General features: G+C 43.1%; 2 protein-coding genes across 24 annotated transcripts in view; one reads left to right on the top strand and one right to left on the bottom strand.

Moving 5' to 3' along the window:
- The window catches only part of MCF2L2 (MCF.2 cell line derived transforming sequence-like 2), a 156,499-nt gene that overhangs the window by 55,673 nt on the left and 77,739 nt on the right, over positions 1 to 23,087 (bottom strand). The gene's annotated exons all lie outside the window — the stretch shown is intronic.
- B3GNT5 (UDP-GlcNAc:betaGal beta-1,3-N-acetylglucosaminyltransferase 5) lies at positions 580 to 22,650 on the top strand. Of its 14 annotated transcripts, XR_012057350.1 has the most exons (4): positions 3,776 to 4,820; positions 9,494 to 9,626; positions 18,119 to 20,082; positions 21,167 to 22,650. XR_012057350.1 is itself a non-coding variant. In XM_030280660.4 (3 exons), the coding sequence occupies exon 3, from the start codon at positions 18,459 to 18,461 to the stop codon at positions 19,593 to 19,595; it is 1,137 nt and encodes a 378-aa protein (XP_030136520.1). In that variant the 5' UTR covers positions 1,860 to 2,326; positions 9,494 to 9,626; positions 18,119 to 18,458; the 3' UTR covers positions 19,596 to 22,650. The 14 variants fall into 14 exon arrangements, 11 of the variants coding, with proteins under 11 accessions (XP_072789436.1, XP_030136527.1, XP_030136520.1 ...); XR_012057351.1 differs by lacking the exons at positions 3,776 to 4,820; positions 9,494 to 9,626 and adding an exon at positions 580 to 2,326; XR_012057352.1 differs by lacking the exon at positions 3,776 to 4,820 and adding an exon at positions 583 to 2,326 and having other exon boundaries at positions 18,119 to 22,650.

The raw sequence follows: 23,087 nt of genomic DNA, 5'->3' as shown, positions 1-23,087 counted from the left end.
GGGCTGAGGGGACCTGATATGGCCGAGAAGGGATGTTTAAGTGTAATTTATAAACAAATAAGGGTGGTGCTCTGAAAAACTCTCCCTACCAGCATCACTGGGGAAAAAAAAGAAAAGGTGGAGCTTAATTTCTAAGTAAGTTTTATCTCAACATAGGACCTAACAAGATTTGGTTTAATACAAAGGAAATGGAAAGGGGAAAGGAAAGTGGAAAGGAAAAAGGAGAAGGGAAGTGAGTGGAAAGAGGAAGGGAAAATGGAAAGAAAAAAAAGGGGGAAAAGGGGAAAGTGGAAAGGGAAAGGGGGAAAAGGGGAAAGGTAACTCCATTTTACATTCTGCTTACTGAAAAATAAAATCTTTGAAGAGATGTAGACATAAACTTTCCTACTGCAATTTTGGGTCAGAAGCAGGATGAAGTGTGATTACTTCAATGATATCAATTGGAGAAAATCCAGATCAATCAAGATGGGACATTAGTGAAGACAAAGAAAAGGTTGTGGATCCTTTGAGCAGATGTCAGTTTTCAGGAAAAAAGTGGACACAACTGTATGGCAAACTCAGTTTCTTTGCAGTCATTTTTGTTCAATAAGTGAAATATTTCTGACTTTGTTTTCTATGGACCCAGTTCTTCAAATCTTTTAATTATGTCTGAATGATGTTTCCACATAAACACACCTTAAATTTTTAAGTTATCTCCTAATTTTGAGACTGACTCAAAATCAGTCAAATTTTTTGTGACTCATTGAAGCTGTATTTTCTGGGAGCTGCATTATCCAGACACAGATAATGCAGAAATGCAGACACTTAAAAGTAAGAAAGAAGAATAACGTATGGAAAAAAAACCCACCATATTTGTGAACTAGGGAAGGAATCAACAACTATCATTTTGGTAAGAAAAATGAATGGTGTTTTTTTTATAAGGTTATTTCTATTGTTTTTTAAACACTGCTCAGAAAACATCTCAGATCTCCACAATGACCTACAAACTTTTCCTTCTAAGGTGAACTGAAGATTGCACAGAATTATACTTCATCCTACTCCAGAATCAAACAGAAAAAGAAAAATCTGGGAAGGCTGCTATAAAGTATTTAGTCATACTAAGTCACATACAGGAAAAAGGAGAAACTACTTTCCTAAGGAGAAAGGAGAAACTAAGGAAAAATTCATTAGGCCCTGAAGCTTCCCAAGCAAAACCTGTATTTCAAAACAGCACATCCTTCAATAGGATCATCAGCCGCTCAGGTTTTACCCTTGCTCTACTTTTGCTGGGTGACCTTGACAACAGTATTCCTATCTCTATTTTCTCTCTTGTGTGTGAAAAGAAAAAAAGAAAACAATTCCTTGCCTCACAAAGATGTTGTCAGATTTATGGTTGCAAAGTGACAAACAGACCCTAATTGTCATGATATGCAATAGTTAAATTTCTGTGAAGTCACTGATGAGGTCAGGAATGATTCAGATCAATCACAGTCATGTGAAAGAATTGGAGATACACAATGGGTTTGTGTTTGATATTTATAGACAGTGAGAAATCTATGATTCTGTGATTCTACAAAATTACACAAGGCACAGCATTGTAGTGGCTTTTCAAGTGAATTTGAATGCCATTTATAATCGAGTTTTTATCTTTACAAAAGTTTGGCAAAAGTGTATTCAGTGAAGGTAAGTTCACAGCATTTTCTTTGCTTTGTTTTTTAAATACTTCTGTCTGAGCCCTACTGCCCATGGAGATTGACTTACTCTTGATGTTCTTCAATGAATCAGGCATTCCCCTCAGGCTGGTGTGAGGAAGTCACCAAGATTTGTGGGGAAGGTGTAAAAGAAACCTTAAATCGTGCTCTTTACTCCCAACAGTTTCCCAACAGTAAAATGAGACAAACAAGTTTCACTGTGACCTACAAACTAACTACCCAGCAATAAGATGCTATTTGGCACCTCGGAGACTTAGAGGCGCAATTAGCTTAACTTTTATGGCGTCCCCTAAGAAATGTTTAATATCTAAGTACTTCAGAACTTTTAGCACATCACTTTCCGCGCTGTGCGCGTCAGCGCATGACGGTTTTCCCACGTCGCACGCTGCAGTCTCACCCTGCCCGGTGCTCGGGAGCAGCCCTGCGGGCGGGCAGGGCGTTCGCGAGCAGCGGGACACCCGAGCCGGGGAGGGAGCCCGGCCGGGCGCGGGGAGCGCGGCGCTGGGGGCGGAGCCGCCGGTGGCTCCCGGGCCGCCGGAGCCCGTCTGCAGCCGGGGAGCGCCGTGGCCCGGCCCGTCCCGTCCCTGCCGCCCGAGGGAGCCGGCGGAGGAGGAGGCAGCTCTCCGGCCGGTTCGGTAGGTGAGCTGCGGGGATCTCTGCTGGGTGTCTGTCGTCCCGCTGCCCCTCGCGCTTTCTGAACTAAGAGCGGCCGGGCTGTTCGTCCCTCTGATGGCTAAAGCGAGTGCCCGGTAACTAAAAGTAGTGAAAATATTCCGGTTTTCTAAATGCTATTTTTTCCTCTTCTCTGCCTGGCTTCAGGGATTGTAAGAACTGGTCTATTCAGGGGAGGAGGGTGTCTCACTTCTCCGCGTTTCAGGAATTGCGGTTCCTTGCTTTGGACTAACGAGTTTTCCAACTGCTTTGTTTCCAAGGTTTCGGTGCAGACCGCATCCATTATCGCCGTATGCGCTTGCCCCTCTCCCGTCCTAAAGAAGGGTCTTGTTGGGGTTTGGGATTTCAAATTCCTGTGATAAACGAGACCCAAACTTTAGCGTAGTTTTGATGTCTGTTCTGTGTAACCTTTTAGCAGATTCCCCCGAACTTCTGATTGTCTGGCAGTTTTAGGGAAAAAAAAAGCCAGAAAATTAGGAGCTTTTTTGTGGTTCTTTCAGGGTCTTTCTCATGCCCTGAGCCTTGGAGGGAAAACTCGCGGCCACTCGAGCATTGCGGTGAAACAACCCATTCAAAGGCGCGCCGTTTCCTCCCGCCCCTTGTTCCAGCAGCCCCTCCCGGCTTCCTATTCCTCCAAACAACTTTTTTTTCCTACAAGGAAAAGTGTGGGATTTGTTTTTTTCTTCCTCCACTGTTCCCACACAAGAAACTCGCAGATCCGGCTGGGAGTTTCTCCGCGCAGCCCTGCGTTGCAACACGGGGACGCTCCCCGGAGAGCGCCGGGGCTGCCGCCGCCTGCTGAGCGCGGAACGTGGGCACGGAGCTGCCGCCGCCCCGAGCAGCTTTGGGCTCCCCGTAGGAAAAATCGGCAGAGAGAAATCACTTTAGGGAAAACAAGGAGAGTGAACGCTTTCAAAAAGGCGGTTTGCGCGAAGCAAAGCTTGAAAAAAAGTTTTTTGGTTTTTTTTTGGTTTTTTTTTTTGGTGTGCTGTTGACCAAGCTGCGGAGCTCCCGAGGCCCGAGGGGGAGGCTGGCGGCGGGGGTGTGCAGGGACGGGCCCGCCGGCTCCCGCCTTTGTTCCCCCGAAGGGATTCCCGCAGCCGCATGGCTGGAAGCTGTTCCCTGCCCGCCGCCCCTCCCAGGCCGCTCCCGGGCTCCGCGGGCGCTCCGGAGGACGGGGCTGGGGGAAGGCGCGGCGGTGGGCAGGATCACCATGGCTCTGGGGCCGCGGGGCTGCCGGGAGGCAACAGCCATCGGGGGAATGCCCGTGGGGGCGGCGGGGTGTTCTCCAACCCGCGACTTTCCCGGTATGTTCGATTCTCCTGGGCTCCACAGGTTTCGTGAGAGCTGGGGATGCCCTTGTTGCCGCGCTGGGAGGCGGGCGCGGGGCAGGGCCGGGCTGGGGGCGGCGGGACCCAGGAAAGGGGGAATCGCAGCGCCTCATCTCTGCGGGGAGCACAGAAATCACCTGAGCTGTTTGGGAGACTGTAGCTTCGTTAACTGCTTCTGCGCAAGATCTTGGATGTATCCGGTGTAAGCAACTACATGGCGTGCAAAATAATGATAAGAACCCCTGTAATTATCTTGGCAAGGCAGTGCAGAACTCGGTACGTGCTGCAGCATCCTCAACTCAGATATCCAGCCGCATGCCTGAGGATCTCCTAGCAGTACTGTTGAAACTACTAGTGCAGCTGTTGAAACCTGGTTTGTATAAGGCTGTCTGGTTCTCACTTCTCCTCGGTACTTGCATTTCTTCTAGCAGTTGAAAAGGAAAAAGGATGGGGCTAGAAAAGGAACTGATTCTTTTTTAAAAGGAAAAATAGCTGCAGTCTAAGGGGATTTTGTTGAATAGGGCAGGAGACAGTAAGTCACTGTTGATAACAGCTGTGGAATATTCTAGCAGTATCCCAGAAGCCTGGACTGTCACATAGAGCTGGGTGTTGCTTTTCTATTATGGAAGTTACTGGTTGTTTTTCCCAGAACTTGTTTCATACAAGTCCACCATCTATTATATACAGAAACGTAGTATCACAGTAAAAATGTGGGCTTTTTTTTCAGGTAAGGGGTTTGAAGTTTGTTTTTCTGCTTAGAAATATAATAGTATCTGCTTACTGGTTGTCTTCCACTGAGTGGAACAAAACTGTATCACTTTCTGCTTTCTCTGAGATCCCATATTATTGAGAAAGAAACTGGTTGCTCCTGCTGCCCCAAGCAGCAGTTGTGACAGTCTCTCTGACATCTGGCCAAACTGGCGTAGTGAGTACTGCTGATAGGAATGGTAATTCACCTACAGATTAGGGAGAAGTATGTGGAAAACCCTGCAAGTCATGTCTTATCGTTGGAAATGCCAGTGGCTGATGTGTTTGGTATCACTGCACCACCAGCGTTACAGCATCCAGGATGTACTGAGCCTTGCCTCTGCCGTGGTTATCCCTCTGCAGCTGAGCAGTTGTCTAGGTAATCCTCTACCTTAAAGATGTTGGTTACTAGAAGTACAAGAAATACTGAGGGGATTTTGGTGTTGGGAAACCTCCCTGTGGCATTGCTGTTACTGCAGTGGGTCTGGCTGGGACTTGGGACTGGCAAAAAGAGGGAGGGAACCACCTGATGTTGAGCATTGCACTACTGTGATGGATTAGCACTGCGCTACTGGTCCTTCCTTGCACATGGCACTTGCAGAGATTAGTCAGATACCTTCCTTAGCTTCCTACGATGGGCACATCTCAAATGAGGCTATCTCATTCAGTAATAAGTAATCTTTAAAGTCCGGTGGAAAGCAGCATGGCCCACCTCTGTCAGGCTGGCCAGAAGTGGAAGCAGGATTTTTCTCTGACAAAGGAGACATATCTTTGGATTCTTTGCAACATTTGGGATACTGTGGTCCAGATCCTGAACTGAGATCTGTGCATTCCTGAGTCTTCATAAACTGAAATAATAGATATGGATACTAGAGGTTCCACTCTTTCATAAGTTTTCCTTGTAGGACCTTTGTCCCTGGCAGCAAAGGGGAGAATGCTGTGGAAGGATCTTTGAAAGATGACACTTGGCTTACATTTTATAGTCAATGGGGAAACCACCACCATGGATGAAGTAGGATGATGAAACACTTTGATTTGGGATTTGCAACATTTTAGAATAAACCTGAAGCTTACTTGTTGCTTGGCCAGCTGTGTAGTCTGATCTTCAACTCAGAATTGTGGCTTGGACATGCTGTGGCTGCTACATGCCCAAATAACTCAGAAAATCTAACAGATCCCAGGGCTGCTTAAACAACCTGCAAACAGATGACCTCAGAAGAAGGGAATGCTGTAAGCAAAAGCAACTTAGTTGGCATCACTGTTGAAGTGCGACCTACATGTACACATTGCAAAGACCAAAGGCTGTAGGATTTCCTTCCTTGGCTTGCTGCAAAGCGGTTTCATGAGGTCAAGGTTGACTGTCTGATATCAACTCCAGCTTTCTGAATGTAGTTTAAAACTTGAATAAAAAATGGTCACTCAGAATTCCCAGGAATGCTGCTGTGCTCTGAAGGTTCATGACCACCCTTCACATGCAGCAGCAAAACCTCACCAACTCGGGCGAGGCAGGAAATTGGGAATAAAGAACATCTTTTGTCAACACAGAGCATATGGTTGGAGGTGCTTTGGGACATGGCAGCAAAGGAAAGGATTTAATTGGTCCTTTGCATTTAGAGCTAAGGAAAGTTTCTTCAAATTGAACATGCTGTTGACCTGCTAAGACTGCTCACATTTCTTCTCCTATCGTATCCTGCAAAATTTGTTTCTTCCAGTCTCACTTCCAGTAAGACCTGAGGACGCTTTTCAGACAAAACAGACCTTTTGTCTTGGGGCAGAAAACTTGATTTTTCTTGTTCTTTAAACTGCTACTCATCAATAGCAGTTTACAAACAGCACTGCAGGCCCGTGCCCTCAGCCCTCGATTAGCTGTGTTTTTGTAAGGAATATGAAACAGAGGAAGGATGCTTGACTTAGTTAACTAAAGGATGCTTAGTCTTTAACTTTGCACTGTGCACCAGACTGTGCAAGCTACATGTTTTACTGTTAAAAATACACAAAGAGCTTTCACACAAAATGCTTTCTTCCCTGTAATGTTCCTGACTTTTCAGTAACACATTTATTCACTGCATTTTTACTAGGAAACCTCCTAGTGAGTAATAGGGGTTGCAAAGGGACCATACCTATGACTAATTGTTTGCTGAGGTTCCGGCTGCTTTGTCAGCAAGCCTTGAGTAAAGTCCTGTGGAAATAACAAATACTGGCTTTCTAGTGCATTGTTTTCCAAGTTCAATTTTCTAGAACGATCAGGCTTCTTTAGCGACATCTTTGTTTTTCTTTCTTAAGTCATCCCTGCCTTGCAAGCCTCTGCTCCCATCTTTGTAGCTTCCTTCTGCAGTCCACAGATTGGTTTTTTGTGGTTCTCTCTCACTGAATTGCATTTGTAGTTTCTACTTAACTCCATTCCACTAAACTGTCCTCCCAGCAGTTCCTAAACTGGTGCTGTGTGTATGCAAGTGCTGTAGGTAGTTTGTTACATTCTTGGCCTTACATTAATCTTGCTGAGAAGTGTGTATGTGTATATACACACATATATACAACAGACATGTATTTTTATATATGTAAAAATATTATTTTACTGGCTCTTGATGTTATTGACTAGTGTGACCTATTATCCATTTCACCTAAGCTGAGACAAGCACTTCTGGTTAAATTCAAGAACACAAGTTCCTTCATTTAATTTACAAAGACTGTCACCTTGGAGAAATCTCAGTGCTTATTAAACACATTGGGAGTGTTTAGCAGCTCCTTTGTTTGACTTTTCTTATCTGATTTGCATCTTGAGGAACTCTGCTTAGTCCTCTGTTTTGTGGCTTGTTGTGGCTGTTTGTTGACAGCTCTCAGGGAGGGCACTTGAGCCATGGTGAGTTGGAACTGCGGGATGCTGTTCCTCAGCAGCTGCACCTCTCTGTTCTTCCTAAGTGCACGGGGTGGGGAAGGAGGGATGCTTTACTTTGCTTTTCTGCCATGAGCCTATGCTCGTCCTGCTTCCCATTTAATAACACCTAAGAGCAGGCAAATATCTCCTGTTCAATCCCTGCCCTTGTTGCATTGCAGAAGAGGATGTATAAAAGCCAAAATTCTCCTTAGTTCCCACAGAAGTAGGAGAGGACTAATGGAATTCTTCCCACCCGTTTGCAGACAGGCTTAAACAAAGCCTTGCACCGCTATTATCCCAGCCAATCTGCAGCTCCTTTGTATATGCTGAGGTGGCTCTCGATCCACATTATCCTAAAATCTGAAATGCTTACGTCTTTCTGGCTGGCTTGAGGCAATCATGGAGACCCCCAATATGCATGTAGAAACCTTCAGTACTGAATTTGTTTTTAAATTTTCAAGAACTATCAGCTTCTGAATATTTGACGGTCTTGAAAACTTTAAAATGTGCAAACCACACAAGAACCTTGAAACTTATGTAATCATATAAAATAATTGAAGCTAAACATTTCACTGCTGTACTAATGGAAAAGGATAGCTGGACAGATGAATCCAGATGTCACAGATGTGCTAAATCAGTGGGGAAACATTATCCTGGCTGGTCTTTTGATCGCCAGCTCATTGAGTACGCTTATAATAGCAAAAGTTTGCCATCTTCTATAACCCTCTCCCCTAACTGACAGCCCCTTCCCAAGAAGTGGGATCTTCTATACAAATTGAGATTGGAGAACATGAACCTTACAGGTTTGGATAGTGCTTGTTTGTTTAGGAGTTTGGTTACTCAAACTCCTCTATCTCCCGTGCCTCTTGACATAACGTTTATTCAGTTTCAGTGCTACAACTATTTCGGGCTATTCTTTGGTCTGTGAAAACGGTGAATGCTTTCAGAATTGAAGGCTGGAAGTTAGGAGAAAAGGACAGTCTGATTTGTTCCTATTTCTAGCGAATTATTTGCCTCAAGTTAGAGTGACACTTTAGTTGAATTTAAGGTGCTGTTTGTGTAGCTTTAATTTTAAAGTAGTTAAAAATGTAACTTCTTTAACTTCTGTTACTATATCTTGAATGACTGGTACTTCATGCTTTTATAGAAAATATGTGTGTGTGTGTGTATGTGTGTGCGCGTGTGTGTGTGTGTATAGTATGTATAAACTTTGCATTTACACAGCATCTGCACAGTTTTATCAAATTACTGCTGAGCTATCCCAAATGGTAATTAATCTCTTTAAGAAAATAACTGCAGTACAAGGGCTAAACGAGAAAAGGCTGATTGCTTGATTCAAATAGATGAGTTTCCTATGAATGAAAGAAGACAACCAACTAGATGGGATTATGCAAGAAGCAGACAGGGTTCATTAACAACTTTCCTCTTCCCTCAGCCTCGAGCAAAATACAACATTTCTCTCTTTCTGCTTAAGTGCTGGTGGTAGCTAAGCACAGCAGTGAATGGGAGGGGGTGAGGATGAACAACAGCAGACTCTGTTCGGGGCCAAAGAACAGTGGGCAATGGCTGTCTCTTCTTAAGTGCATGTAAGTCTGTGGGTGTATGGAAAGATGGAGTGGACTGGGCAATATTTGCTCTTGGTGATCTCAAGAGGAGGCCTCTGAAGTGTTGTGGTAGTGGCAGCTCCACTGCAGTCATGGGAGGGGATGAGTGATTAGCGGTCATCTTAAAGAGGTTCTCTTCCTCATTATCATTAATCAGAAAGCTCATTTTTAATAATTAATTATATATGCATGTGTGTCCTTAGATATTGATAGAAGTATTGTTTTTCTCCACGGAGCAGCTTCCTTTCTAGGCTGATCCTATAGTTTAAATTACTAGACCTGTGTGTGTAAGCGTGTGCTTTGCTCAAGGTGCAGCGTTGTGCGTGGTGGATTCAGTGTAGCGTTGGAACTTGTGCTTGCTGGGTGTGTGCATGTGGTGGGGAAAGCAAGGCCCTGAAACTGCTGACCTGGATACCTCCCTGACAACAGAACTGAAATCCAGTCTATGTTCCTGGTTGATGGAAGAGTTTTCAGTAAAAGTGGTGTCAGTTCTGACTGATGGGATCTTAGGATGGGAGTGAACACTAGTGTTCTGCAACCCACCTTCCTCACTCTTGTGTATGTGCTTTGCAGGTTACAAGCAAACCTGAAGATTTGTCTCCCTGGGTTCTACTTATATGTTTGGGAAAGGATCTGGAGCAGAAAAGAGTGATGCAGGACTTCTGTCATGCTCAGTTGTCTACAGAGCATAAATGGTGTCTGGATGGTAAGTCAGCATGAGACTTAGGGCTGAGTTGAATGAGCCATGCTTAAGAGAGCAGCTGAGATAATTTTGGAAGTCATGATGGGATGATACTCTGCTATGTGGACTCAAGAGTTCACCTCTGTTCTGTGCTAACTTCAGTGCAGAACAGGGAGAGTTAATCTAACAGAGCACTAAAAAAACCCACAATACTCCCATACCCTGCAAGTTAACCAGTATATTTGACATTTTTAATTACAACATGTTTTATCATCGCTGGCCTAACTGAAGGAGAAAACCACAATAATTTGGCACAAAACCACCCTGCATCCTCATCTAAAACTGAACTTACAAATTCTCATTTGTCTGTCTTCCTGCCTCAGTGCCTACATTGTAGTGGCCCATGCAACAGCCAAGCTCTTGCTGCAGTGTGGGACATCTATTTGGAGTTAGGTGCTGAATTAGATTAAAAGGCTACAGTATTGTCTGAAGAAGAGGGGAAGCAGATGAGAGAATATTTACTCTGGGATTAAAATCTTAAACCTAGAAATGGCCATGGAGCAATGGTGTTAGCTTTCAGTTTAAACAAGCCCTTCACCCACTTTCTGTGACTCACTGCATTATTTTTAAGTATTCTTACTGGGCAAAAGAAAAGTTTCTGAGAAGCTCCATAGAAAGGCAGCTTGAACTAGTCTTACAGTTAGTTGTGTCAGTCTGAAACTTGACTTCCTCTTTTAGTTTGGCAGCTAGCATGGAAAAAGTCTGCTTCAGTTGTTTGGCTTGATTTTCAGGTATGGCCTGCAGACTGGAACAGAAATCACCTTGGATTTGTGGGGAAAATAGGCAGGAAATAACATCTCTAAATCTAGCTGCAAATAAATATTTGAATGGGCTTATTTAAAAGAGGCACCCTAAAAAATTATTGATTAGGTGGAGCCCTGATGTTGTAGCTCTTCAACTGGAACATGCTATGAAACAGGGACATTCAGTATTAATGCCTAACTAGGGAATTTCCAATTTCTTTTCTTCCACTGTTGAGTTTTGTACTGGACCCTTAACTGCTTGATACTTCATAATTTCTTTCTCTACTATGGGGAAAATAGTTTTCTTCAGTGTTCAGTTCAAAGTGTGCGGTGTTTAATGGGATGTCCTTCTTGCAAGATTGTCTGAAATCCACTTTTGTAAAGAGGTGAATACACTAATGTGGGATAGAAAGTAGTGGCGAGCCCTTTGTAATGCCTCTTGTGGTCCTTGCCCACTTTTGCAGGCAAGCTGTGTTTATATCCTGGTGGTAAGTGATATTAGAATCACTAGAAAATTCATTACACCACTTGCACAGAAGCTTACAGATAAGACTCCAAATACAAACAGAAATTATCTACTGTAAAATGGAGAGGGAGGTGACTTTCCAGAAGCTATAGTAATGGGGTAACATTAACAGCTGCAGTTAATGTGCTCTGCCCCTTTGCTACGTCTTTTTGCCTTGGTGCATAGGAGAAGAAAGGAATGTGTGCCAGAATCATGTCTTTAAATGTGCAAGTGAACTTACATAAATTCAGACTGCTGCTCAGTGTATCATTAGAGATTGCTGCCAAAACAGATGTGGTGTGTTGTACAATAGGTGCCATTACAGCCTCTCAGAACATGAGGACATGTGGCCTCAATCATGCCACTGACAGGCAGAAACTTCAGAATGTTATCTTTACTGTCAGTGCAAAGAACAGGCTCTTTTCACCTAATCTGCTTCATGTAAAACAAAAAGAAACATGTTGGTGCTTGTGCTTTTTATGCAAATACCTTGAAGTAAATGACTCATATTTTGGAGACTCATTCTGGAAAATGCCGTCCTTCCTTCTAGGTTGTATGAGGAAGAGTCTTCAGTGGATATGGGGGGTTAAAAGAACTGAGAACTGCAGTCTCATGTGGACCGATGCTTGAAAGATGTGGTCCTGTTCCTCTCCTGCCATCTCCATAGATGCTGTTTTGGACAACTGATCTTGATAAAAGCAATTTAAGAAGGCAAATCTATCCTTTCTGGCAGATGTCTCAATTTACATTGGCTTGTAGCAGCTGGGAAGTTTCAGCTCATTTTAGGGGAAATCATTCTCTCTCTTTCCACCCAATAGTGGAAAAGTAGAAGAAATCATTCTCTTTCTTTCCACCCAATAGTTACTGTAAGTGCAAAACCTCTGTAGAAACTAAATCTCTGTTGGCAATTAGCTGTTTCCTGGCAGTGCTGAGCATTTACAACCTGTTTCTTCTTCCGGCCCTGAAGGAATTGAGCTGCTTTGCTCAATTGCCATCTAAAGCTTTGCCATCCTCTTAATTTCTCTGCCAACATTGCTCAGCACTTGCAAGTTTTCGCCATCAGTGAGAATCAGCAATTGGGCACAGCTTCAAATGGCTCATTTTTCTAGGTGGTGGTGTAGTTATTCTGATACAGAACTTCCCTGGACAAAGTGTTGTGCTTCTATGCCCATTGTTTTAAATAAGGGGATTCCTCTTGACCGAGCAATTTCAGAATCATTTAAGGAGTTTGTGTTCTGGAAGGTGCTGGATGTTCACCTTCATGGAAAGTCAGGTGTCTCTTCAACCTGAGAAGTCCTCAACACATACACAAAGAGAATGTAAGAATGCTGCTGTACCATCCCAGGAAACTGTACCCTCAGTAGGAGCTGCAGCCAAACTCAAGAGCTTGCAGGTGAAGCCTGCATTGGAAGCTGCAAAAGATGGGTTATATGTTCTTGAAACAAAATTTGCAAAGCTACTGTCAGTCATTGCTGCATTATGTTCCTTATTGATGCAACATCTGTGACCTGATTCTAAACTTTTCATAGATCTTTGGAACGCAGGACTATTTACTTTTGTTAATTCCATTGCCATTGTGACCATGTTTTCCTAAAGAATACTTGTCTGAACTGGTTTCCATTTCTGAACAGTTTCGGCAGAACAAGGTGTAACAGGGGAAGTCTTTACATTTTTGAAATTTCTTTGCAGGCTGTTTGTGACTTCTTTTCTTCTTGGTGCTTGCAAATTATGTAGGAAGGCAGCCTTAGCTAAGCAACTTACTGCATCTTTTTTTCCTAAAGTGATCTTCTGTCACTATGGCAGGAAGTTCTAGAAGTGCCAGGAACTGTCCTTTATTTTGTGGCACAGCTCACATAACAGAAGGACCTGAAGATTAATATGTAAGTGCTTAATATATAAGAAGTTTTTAAAAAGTGGGATGTGAAGAAGGAGGACATAGGCTTGGGAAGAGATGACAGATAACATGACTTGTGAAGACACGTCAACAACAGAAAAACCATCAGAGGAACCTGGGTTACATAATCTTGTAGCTAAGCAGTAAAGTCCATTCAGGCTTTGCTCCCACTGATTTAGACACGTACTTTTGTCATCTTCAATTACTCAATCATAATGAAAAATCTTGATAAACTTGTGTTTTGATGGCTTATTTGATGTGTGAACTTGGCTAGATTTCCTTTGCACTTTGTGTAAAGAGTACATAAATCAATACTAGAGACAGGAGAGTTCAATATCACAGGAATTATAACTGTTTAAATTGCTTCAAACACAGCAAAAAAGGTTTCCAATTTTACTTAACAAATAAAACTCTCAAACATATCAAGACATGTTCTTTGAACCCCAAAGTCCCTTTCTAAAAGATTTTAAAAGCTTCCAGAAAATCCAACTCACTCTTTTCAGGATTGTTCCATCCTTACACTAGGCTTGACACATCTCTCTGGATTTAGAGCCAGGAGTGATAATCTTGGCCCATGCAGCTTTAACTGCAACATATCTTCCTCTGTCACCTCTGTGGCTGGGCACATTCCTTTAGTGCATAGAAGTGGTGTTGCAGCTTAGAGGACATCTCATGTCACATCTGACATCAAGATGGAGCAAGCAGGATGGAGTGCAGCTGAAACACATCTCTACAATGTGACTTTTAACGTGGGCATCCATTCCAGTGTCAAACAAGCTGATATGGAGTAGCTCGTGTGACAGAACTATCCCAAGCTTAAAGCAAAAGCCTGTCCTAGGGCTTCAAAATTTCTGTAGCACCAGAGCCTGGCAGTAGTCTTAGAATTGAAAAGACTGAAAGCTTTAGAAACTGTGTGTTACATCAGGTTCTACAAAAGAAAATCCTTGCGTCCTATTGTGCACTTAGGTTGGCACAGCTGGACCTCAATTAGCCACTTTCTGGTAATTCTTTCAGGGATTCAACAGGTTGCTTTTTGGAGGGTAAGAGGAAGGGAGGAGCTAAATTTGGATTGTTGAGCAGCTGTATAAACTCCAGAGCTGTCGCAAGCTGTGGAAGGTTAGTGTGGTAAGGATGAGAGGGCAGAGTGACTGTGAGGCTGTCCCCAAAAGCCAAGGACAGATAATACATGGACATAGAAAGCAGCAGCTCTTCAGATTATTTCTGTTTGGAACTAGGCAATGTTTGAGGTTTTCAGTCTTTCTGATAGATCTTCTGAACTTTAACCAAGAGTTGCTGATATGAAAGGGCCAATTGCTACAAACTGACTGTAAAAAATGGTTCTATCTAAAATTGTGTTTTGTGGTATATCCTGGCAAAGCCATTGTGATCTGAACTTATCTTCTGTCCTAGGTGGGAAGAGTGAAAAATAACTATACATTACAATCTTTGTCCTAAAATACACTTCATGCTGGGAGGTGGTGTATTGAAGCCTACCCTGTGTATGGTACCACATGACAAAATTTGTAACTGGGAGTTTTGAGACGTTCTCTCTGGGCAGTCTTAGTTGGTCTCTTGGATTTAGGTTTTTATCAGGGTGATATTAGTTGGAAAAATCTCCATGTTGGACGTCTTTTTTGTAAATGTTGTCTCTTCCTAGTTCTTCCTGTGAGGGTCTGTGCCTCTGGTGCCTCATGTCTAGAGCGTCTTTATTTCTCTTTAGGATGTGTCTTGTCTGTCTCTCCTTAGTTGACTTTCCAAAACTGTTCTACTTCTATCCTGAAACAAACTTCATACTGACTTTATTCAAAAGTTAAAGTAGGTCCCTAAGGATTTGCTTTTCCATAGTGGTCACTCTACAAACTATTGAGTTTGCAATTCAAACTATGCCAGCTCCTCTTTCACCCTAGAATACATTCCAGATGCAAAACACAGAACAGTGGACAGTTGCTACAATGAGTCATGCTTGTGGAAGTACTGAAAGGTTAAATAAACTCCTTTAGCAAAGACAGGATTGCTACAGGATGGCAAAAGCCTGTAGTACTTGCAGCTGGGGGGAATACCATCGGCAGCTCTAATCTTAAATCTGCAGAAAGGAAGGCAGTAACAGGAACTGTGTATGGATCCTTGGTTCTTACAATCTTTCTCCAGTATTAGAGTGGATTTAACAGCTTTCAAGCCACAAGTAAGAAATTGCACAACAAGAGGAAATCAAGTAAGAAAAAAATCAAGAAAGGAAATCAAGTAAGAAAATGCACAACAAGAGGAAAACCATCTTAGTTATGGTCAGAAAAATGACTGTCAAGTACAGTTTTATCTCTGTTCCATGGTGTTTCCTCTTGCTAGGGAGAACACATTGATGAGTTGGATTGCTTTGTTTTCCTGGAATGATGAAATTTGAATAGCGGTAAATAGCTGTTCTGTTGTCTCAACTTGTTTTCCAGTTAAGGGAAGGACAACATGACTAAGTCCAAAGGCTGGGTATAAAAAGTTCTGATAATCAAAAAGATTCTACTTGGGCATTTGTACCTTCAGTGCACATCTCCATGCTTTTTTTGAGAGATGGATGAGTGGGTATAGACCATCTTAAATTTCATCAGTATTGCTCATCTATAGTCACATTTTACCTGAGAGGTATTTTTCTGAGGAGAATTCTGAACAACTTTTGTTTATTAATGGTTCATCCAATTCCACTGAACTAGAACAAGGAAATGACAGACCAGAGACTATTCCAGCCCTTAGCCAGTTAATTTTACGGCTTTTTTTTTCCTCATAGGAAAAGTTCTCTTACCAGCATCCCTGACTACAGGAAAGGGTGTTAAGGAGCAGAAAACTGAGTCTATGCATGCCTTTTGTGCCATGCTACCTGCTCCATATTTAAAGCTATTTCCATGACGTGTTTTGTGGTGGATTTTTTTGGTGGGTGTGTGGGTTTGGTTTGAGTGTTGTTGGTTTTGGTTTTTTTCTGGAGACTGTTTTTTTTCCCTAGTGGGGAATAACTGTCATATAGGTTAGCTTCACTGCTAGCTTGCAGCGACCATGTCCTTTTTATTTGTGGTGTTGGCTGTTGTCTCCTTTTACCCGATGGCTTTAGCAATTGCAGACTGTTTCCTGAACTTCTTATCCAAGTGTAATCCAAAATAGTTGTATTTGGTGATGAGTATCCTTGTGTTTACCAAGGTAAACTTTGCTTAAATAGATTGCCTTGTGCTCCCTTTGCTTTCAGTCCTCTGTTTTAAGTTTATCCTCATGGCAGTGAACAACCTGACTACTTGGTAGCTTCAGATTCACTCCTTCACAAGGAGCTACCAAAAGTTGGGATTTATATAACACTCCAGCTTGTCTCCATCCCTGTGCTTCATCTGAAACAAGAGTAAGCTTTGCAATAGTGTTCTATTGTAAAGTTGCTGAGTTTATAACTCTGATGTGCATTGTTTAACTTCATGTTTCCAAAATGAAAAGGGTTTAAACTGATACTATAAAAAGCGCTGACTGACTTTTATTCACCAAACTGCCCATACAGCTTTTCTGTTATGCATTACAATCTGCAATCCTCGGGTACACCAATGCATGGTTTCCATTTTGAGCAGCTGGTCCCCTTCCTGGAGCACCACAAAATTGCCCCAGGTATTCTTATCACTGTATACTCTGTTGTGTTCTCATCATGCTACTCTAGTTGCAAGACTTCAGATGGCTAAACCAGTCTCAAAATATTTGTGTTGCACATAACTTCTGACTTGAAAGTGATAGCTTGTGTTCTCTTGCTTCTGGGATTGTTTCCATACAACAAGTGCTTAGTTCGTGGATGTCATTCCTTATGGTGCTAGTCCTACACCTCTTGCTTGAGAGCTGATTTTGGCTTTTTATGGGATGAACAAGTGGTTGCTACTTCAGGCTGCTCATGTTTGTTATACAGCAGCGACAACCCTGGCTACAAGAACCAAATTATAACGTGTAGGGCAAGAAGGCTGAACTTGGGTGGCTTTTTGTGTTTTGGATTCTTCACTTAAACCCTGGCCGGTAGCAGAGGCAGTGGTGCTGTGAGTGGCGCGGTGTCGAGAGGTGTACCTGTGGCAGGGGTGCCCAACGGGAGAGCCAGTGAGTCTGTGTGTCCGTGTGCCAGTCCGTGTGTCCCGGGTAACTCGGGTGTCTGAACGGGCCGGGCAGAGCCTGTGTGTTTGGGTGTCCGTGTGTCAGTCCCTGTGTCCGTGTGTCCGTGTGCCGTGTCTCAGTCCGTGTGTCCCGGCTCGCTCGGGTGCCTCAGGGGCCGGGCAGAGTCTGTGTGTCCCTGTGTCTGTCCCTGTGTCAGTCCCTGTGTCCGTGTGTCCGTGTGCCGTGTGCCAGTCTGTGTGTCCGTGTGCCGTGTCTCAGTCCGTGTGTCCCGGCTCGCCCGGGTGCCTCAGGGGCCGGACAGAGTCTGTGTGTCCGTGTGTCAGTCCGTGTGTCCGTGTGTCCCTATGTCCGTGTGCCGTGTGTCAGTCCGTGTGTCCCGGCTCGCCCGGGTGCCTCAGGGGCCGGACAGAGTCTGTGTGTCCGTGTGTCAGTCCCTGTGCCGTGTGTCAGTCCGTGTGTCCCGGCTCGCTCGGGTGCCTCAGGGGCCGGGCAGAGTCTGTGTGTCCGTGTGTCCCTGTGCCGTGTGTCAGTCCGTGTGTCCCGGCTCGCTCGGGTGCCTCAGGGGCCGCGCGGTAACGGCCGGCGCGGGCCGGCGGCGCCTCACGCCCCGCGGCCGTTGGGCCCGGCGGGCGCTCCCCTCAGGCCGGCGGGGCCGGGCGGGGCCGGGCGGGGCGGCGGGGCCGGCCTGGGGCTTGCGGCCACCAAGGTGCGGGACGAGGCCACCGGGACGCGCCCAGGGCTGGGGCAGAAGGAGCGGTGCGGGCGGGACCCCGAGCGCTGGCCCGGCGCTCGCTGCCCGGGAGCAGTCGCGGGGCTCCGCCTGGCTCCGGGTCCAGCCGACCGCCGGCCCAAAAGGCATTTGTATGCCTTGTGTAAACCCGGCCGTTTGTCGGGTGCGGCGCTCTCCGGGCCTAGAGGAGTTTTAAAAGATTGTCATCTGCCCGCTAACGGCAGCGGGGGTTTCTAAAAAAGAGGTTTCTGTGTCAGTCTCCTCGCTCAGTGGACTCCACAAGCTTGCTCCGGGCCACCGACCGCCTCTGACTTGCTGCCAGTCGGCTCTTTTTTAATTTTGAGGAGTGGGAGGGATGTGTGCATGTGGGTGGTGATGGGCAGTGACTGAAAAGTCGACTCATTTCCGTGACCAAACCTAAAACCAAATGTGTCAATAACAGCTCACTTAAACTTTTCTCTTCTCCCCCTTCAGAACTGGCAGGTGTTCATCTTCATGAAGGAAAGAAACACTAGAAGTTCCGACTAGAACTGTAGTGTTTGCTTCAAGATGCTCCAAAGGGAAAATACTCATCTGCAAGCCTCATCTTACAAAACTGCCTGTGTTCTTTCAATCAAAGGAAGATGTTTTTTGAGAAAGATGACTTGTGAAGTCTGTGAACAAAGCTGTCTTCACAAGGATGCTGAATGAAAGACATCATGCCTTACAAGGGACACTTATCTTGAAGGGTGACACTATGCTCTTAAACTAAAACACAGGCACTGTAAAAACACTGCTCCTGAACAAAAATAAGGATTATAAAAACTGCATCAGAATGTTTGTTAGTCCCAGAAGAGTCAGAAAATGCCATTTTTTGCAGATATGTGCCACTTGCTTCATACTGTGTCTCATGATTTTTTGGGTACCGTTTGATAATCATATTATGAGCCATATGAAGTCCTATTCCTACAGATACCTCATAAATAGCTACCATTTTGTGAATGACAGCCTATCTATCAGCAGGGATAACCTGAACAGAGTATCAAGCTACCAGTACTTGATCAACCACAGAGAGAAATGTCAGCAGCAGGATGTCCTTCTCCTATTGTTTGTGAAGTCTTCTCCTGAAAACCGTCATCGAAGGGATGCAATTAGACAAACTTGGGGTAATGAGAAGTATGTTCGTTCTCAACTTAATGCCAACATTAAAACCCTTTTTGCTTTAGGACGACCAACACACCATCTGCGGAAAACACAGCAGCAAAGAGAACTTGAGCTCGAAGACCAGAAATACCAGGATTTGATTCAGCAAGACTTCTTGGATACATTTCACAATCTTACTCTTAAATTGCTTTTGCAGTTTAGCTGGGTGAATGCCTACTGTCCTCATGCCAGGTTCATTATGTCTGCAGATGATGACATATTTATCCATATGCCAAATCTCGTTGATTATCTCCAAAGTCTCACACAAATGGGTGCTCAAGATCTCTGGATTGGTCGTGTCCATCGCGGATCCCCTCCCGTAAGAGACAAGAGCAGCAAATACTATGTTCCATATGAAATGTACCAGTGGCCCTCATACCCTGACTACACAGCAGGAGCTGCATATGTAATATCAAATGATGTAGCAGCTAAAGTCTACGAGGCTTCATTGACTCTGAATACAAGTCTTTATATAGATGATGTTTTCATGGGTCTCTGTGCCAATAAAATGGGAATTGTACCACAATATAATGTATTTTTTTCTGGGGAAGGAAAGGCTCCATATCATCCCTGTATTTATGACAAGATGATGACATCTCACGGACACGTAGATGATCTTCGCCAGCTCTGGAAGCAGGCTACAGATCCCAAAGTTAAAAAGATTACTTCAGGGATTTGGGGTAGAATGTACTGCAAACTAGTCAAGATTGTGCTTCTCTGTAAACTGTACTATGTGGACACATATCCTTGTTCAGCTGCGTTTTCTTAATACTTGAATATCTGCATTGAAGATCCACTGAGCCAAGACAGAGCAACGACGTTTTAGGTGTTTATCCAAAATATATGTAAACATGGAAAGAGGTAACATTTACACGTGAATGCTTGGGGTGGGCAGAGGGAGAGGAAGATGATGGTCCCAGGGTGCCAGATTCTGTTCAGAGACTTACTGGAATAGCTCTCCTGTTATACTTCAACTTTTTACATTGTAGCCTGTTTTCTTACACCTTTCAAGGGATGCAAGTCTGGATTATAAGTGAACTATAATGGACTTGACTTCTAGACTTTGAAATGCTTGTCGAAAATATCTGTTTCTTTGAACTTGTCAGTAAGTCTTGATGGTTTTTATAAAAGCTATGTGAACTAAAGCATGTGGCAAAAAAACCCCTGTTATACCGGAATGGAGTAGACCTTTCAAAGCATGAGGAAAGTGGAACTTCTGACTTGATGAATGAGGCTGGCTATCACAGTAGTTTAAGGTAGTGTAAACTCTCTACAAATATTCACTATTTCTCAGTGCTTCATACAAAGTCAGTCTGCACATGCACAGCTGACAAATAATGAGTGCTAGAAGTGAAGACCTGCTACAATTGTTTTGTCAAAGCTGCCTAAATCTGAAATAGGGAAACTGTCTGGATGCCCTCTGATTTAGTGGTTTTAAATAACAAAGGAACCCCCATTAGAACTTGAAGCTATAAAAAACCAAATACCACTCATGTGACCGGTTGGGCTAATATTTCTCTGTTTTCTGAAAACTGAATCAGCACATTAAAAAAGTTCAATCTTTAATAAGCAAGTAAGTTAAATTTTCTTCTAATAATGCTTCTGTTTTCCAATATTCTAGGGGTGAAAAGCAAGCAAAAATCCCCGGGAATGTTACTTAGAGCTAGTTAAAGACTTAAAAAAGCAGAATTTCATGCTTGTACTAACAGAGAGGGAGGATATCTTCTGTATAAACTTTGACTTTGCATTGAAGGGATAGGGAGAGGTGATTCACACCAACTCAGTACACAAATCATAATAACTAAAATATTTCTCCTGAAGTCAAAATTGTCTTTAGAATTCCAGGGTTGTTTGTGTCCACAAACCCCTGTTCCTTGAATATATCTCAACGTCAATATCACTTGCAAAGGAACAAAATGCCTGTGCTTTGTAAGCCAAAACAGAGCTAAGTGATGTGCAAACTGCAGCCCTTATGAGTTGTCCTGTGGTGCCATAAAGATACTGCCGAGAACCAGAGTTGTAGGCTGCCTGCAGTCCTTGCACAGCTCAGTCATGGTGCTTCCACAGACTCTCAGGACAGGTATCTTAGTTGCTAATTGCCAAAGCGGTGGCAGCTGTACAGGACTTGCTAGTTTGAAGCTGTCAGTAGTAAATTTGGTGTAACTAATGGCTACTGCTCTTGGAGCTGCAGGTTTTGTGGTTTGAATGGATAATGGCACCTGTCAGTGCAGACAGAATCCAGGAGAGAGCTTGCTGACTGTTCTCTAAGCTGTTCAGATGGAGGGTAGGTAGTTTCTGGAACTAAGTCAAACATGTAACTTTGTATCATTGGTTTTACAGAAAGAAGATAAGATTCCTAACTGGTCCCAAATGTTGGGCATATAAAGAGCTCACAAAGAAATAATTTATCAGCATCAGAATGACTGACAAGTATGACAAGTACGGCTATACTTCAGAAAGAACAAATCCAGTTCCTTTTCTTGCCTAAACAAATGGATAATAGCACTGGGGATGTAGATCTTTCTAACCTGTTGCATACAGAGAAAATGAATGCACATATAGAGAAAGTATTACTGTGTATTGAAGGAAAGCTGCTTCATCAGATTTCTGACTTCTTGTGAGCCGTTTAAATCAACAAAGCTGCACAGCAAAACTGCACTGCTAGAAAAGCCACCCTGTTCACTGAAGGGAAAGAGGGTCTTCATATGCAGTATGCAACCAAAATGTGCTAGTAAGACTATAGTCTTCCAGCATATCTACGTGTCGGGATTTGTTTTCACTCGTATATGCAAAAGTAAAGTAATCTTTAAGTAGCTTTAACTAGCTAACATCTAAAACGCTGCTTAAATGTAGTTGCCATTATCTGAAAATCACTTTTGACCATTGAAATACTATGTTTTACAGTTGGTTTGAGCTTTGTTTGGATTGTTTCTTAATCTTAAAAGGGCCTTGATGTTTGTAGTAGGCATTTTCTTTTGCTGCAGTGAAAAGAAGTTGCTTGTTGAATAAAAAGGAAAGCATGAAGGCACTCCTTTCAAAAAATAGAAAAGACATAGAAAACTTCATATTTTCTGGTTCTAAACACAAATTAAGATTTGTACACTTCCATCAGGAATCCTTTTTAACAATAATCTCAGTGCTCCAATGCAGGGCTGATAGGTCTTACTTCAAATAAAACTATATCAGCCTGAATGGTCACTCCTCATTAAGAGTTTGACATTGTTGCACAGCATATTTAATGCTATTTTTTTACCTGTTTGTTTGGTTTGCATCAGTTTCCCTTTGATATTACTAATTTTTATACAAAGTATTCAATATTTATTCTTAAAGTTTGCTCTGTACCACAGAAAGACAGTTGTTTTGTAAAATTTGTTTTGAATAAACAGACTTATTTCTTTTAAAAAAACCTAAGAATACAGAAAAGGTAAATATCTCTTGTTGCTTTCTTTGTAACTGACAGGATCAATTCTGATACTTTTAAGTGTTGTTCCGAGTTCCCTTTTACAAGAGGACTTCAAAATGCTCCTCATTCTCCCCCTGCCTCTGGTGTGTGCAAAAGGCAAAATTTGTGTTCCCAAGAAAAGAGAGAGCTCACAAATTTGTTTAACAAGCTTCTAGGTCTAAAGCTGTGTAAAATTGCCAGGTATTAGAAGCTGAACCTGTTGTTATGGTTATAATTTGTATGTTCTCTTCAGGCAGCCGTTCCCCTGGAGATGCGTATCTGTCTACACAAGATTTCAGGTCATACTTTGGAAAAGTAGCTGATGGTCTGGGGACCAGACATGGTATTTTCATAGGGTATAATTAAATTCAGATAATTATGATTTGTATGTCTCTCCAATTTGTCTGACATAATGTATCAAGTTAGGGTTTTTACAGTGAAGTCATTTGCATCAGGTAACTCAGTGTACAAGACAGGGGCATAACTAAAGCATGAATTATCTAAATGACAGTGAAGAAGAGAACAAAGGAAATTAAGTCAGGATTGTGGTATTTGGCTTCTTTGCAGGGAGGGTTTATTGTGGGTTTTTTGTTTTCTGGGGGTTTTTTATTTAATTGTTCCCTTTGACCTAGAAACTGCAGTTCAGCTAAAATTGTGTTTGCTTGATACTTTTTGTGGAAGTGATTCAAGTATCTGGTGCTTTAGAATGCATTGTTAATAATCTTTTTCTCAAGCTTTTGCAGAAACTTGAGCTTGCAGTTAAAAAACCTAGAAGCCCCTCAGAGGTATATAGTCAAATGTGAATATTCTGAACACTGT

The sequence above is a fragment of the Taeniopygia guttata genome, chromosome 9, assembly GCF_048771995.1.
Source record: "Taeniopygia guttata chromosome 9, bTaeGut7.mat, whole genome shotgun sequence".
Taxonomy (NCBI): Eukaryota; Metazoa; Chordata; class Aves; order Passeriformes; family Estrildidae; genus Taeniopygia; species Taeniopygia guttata.
This window is presented reverse-complemented; position numbering and strand designations above follow the sequence as displayed.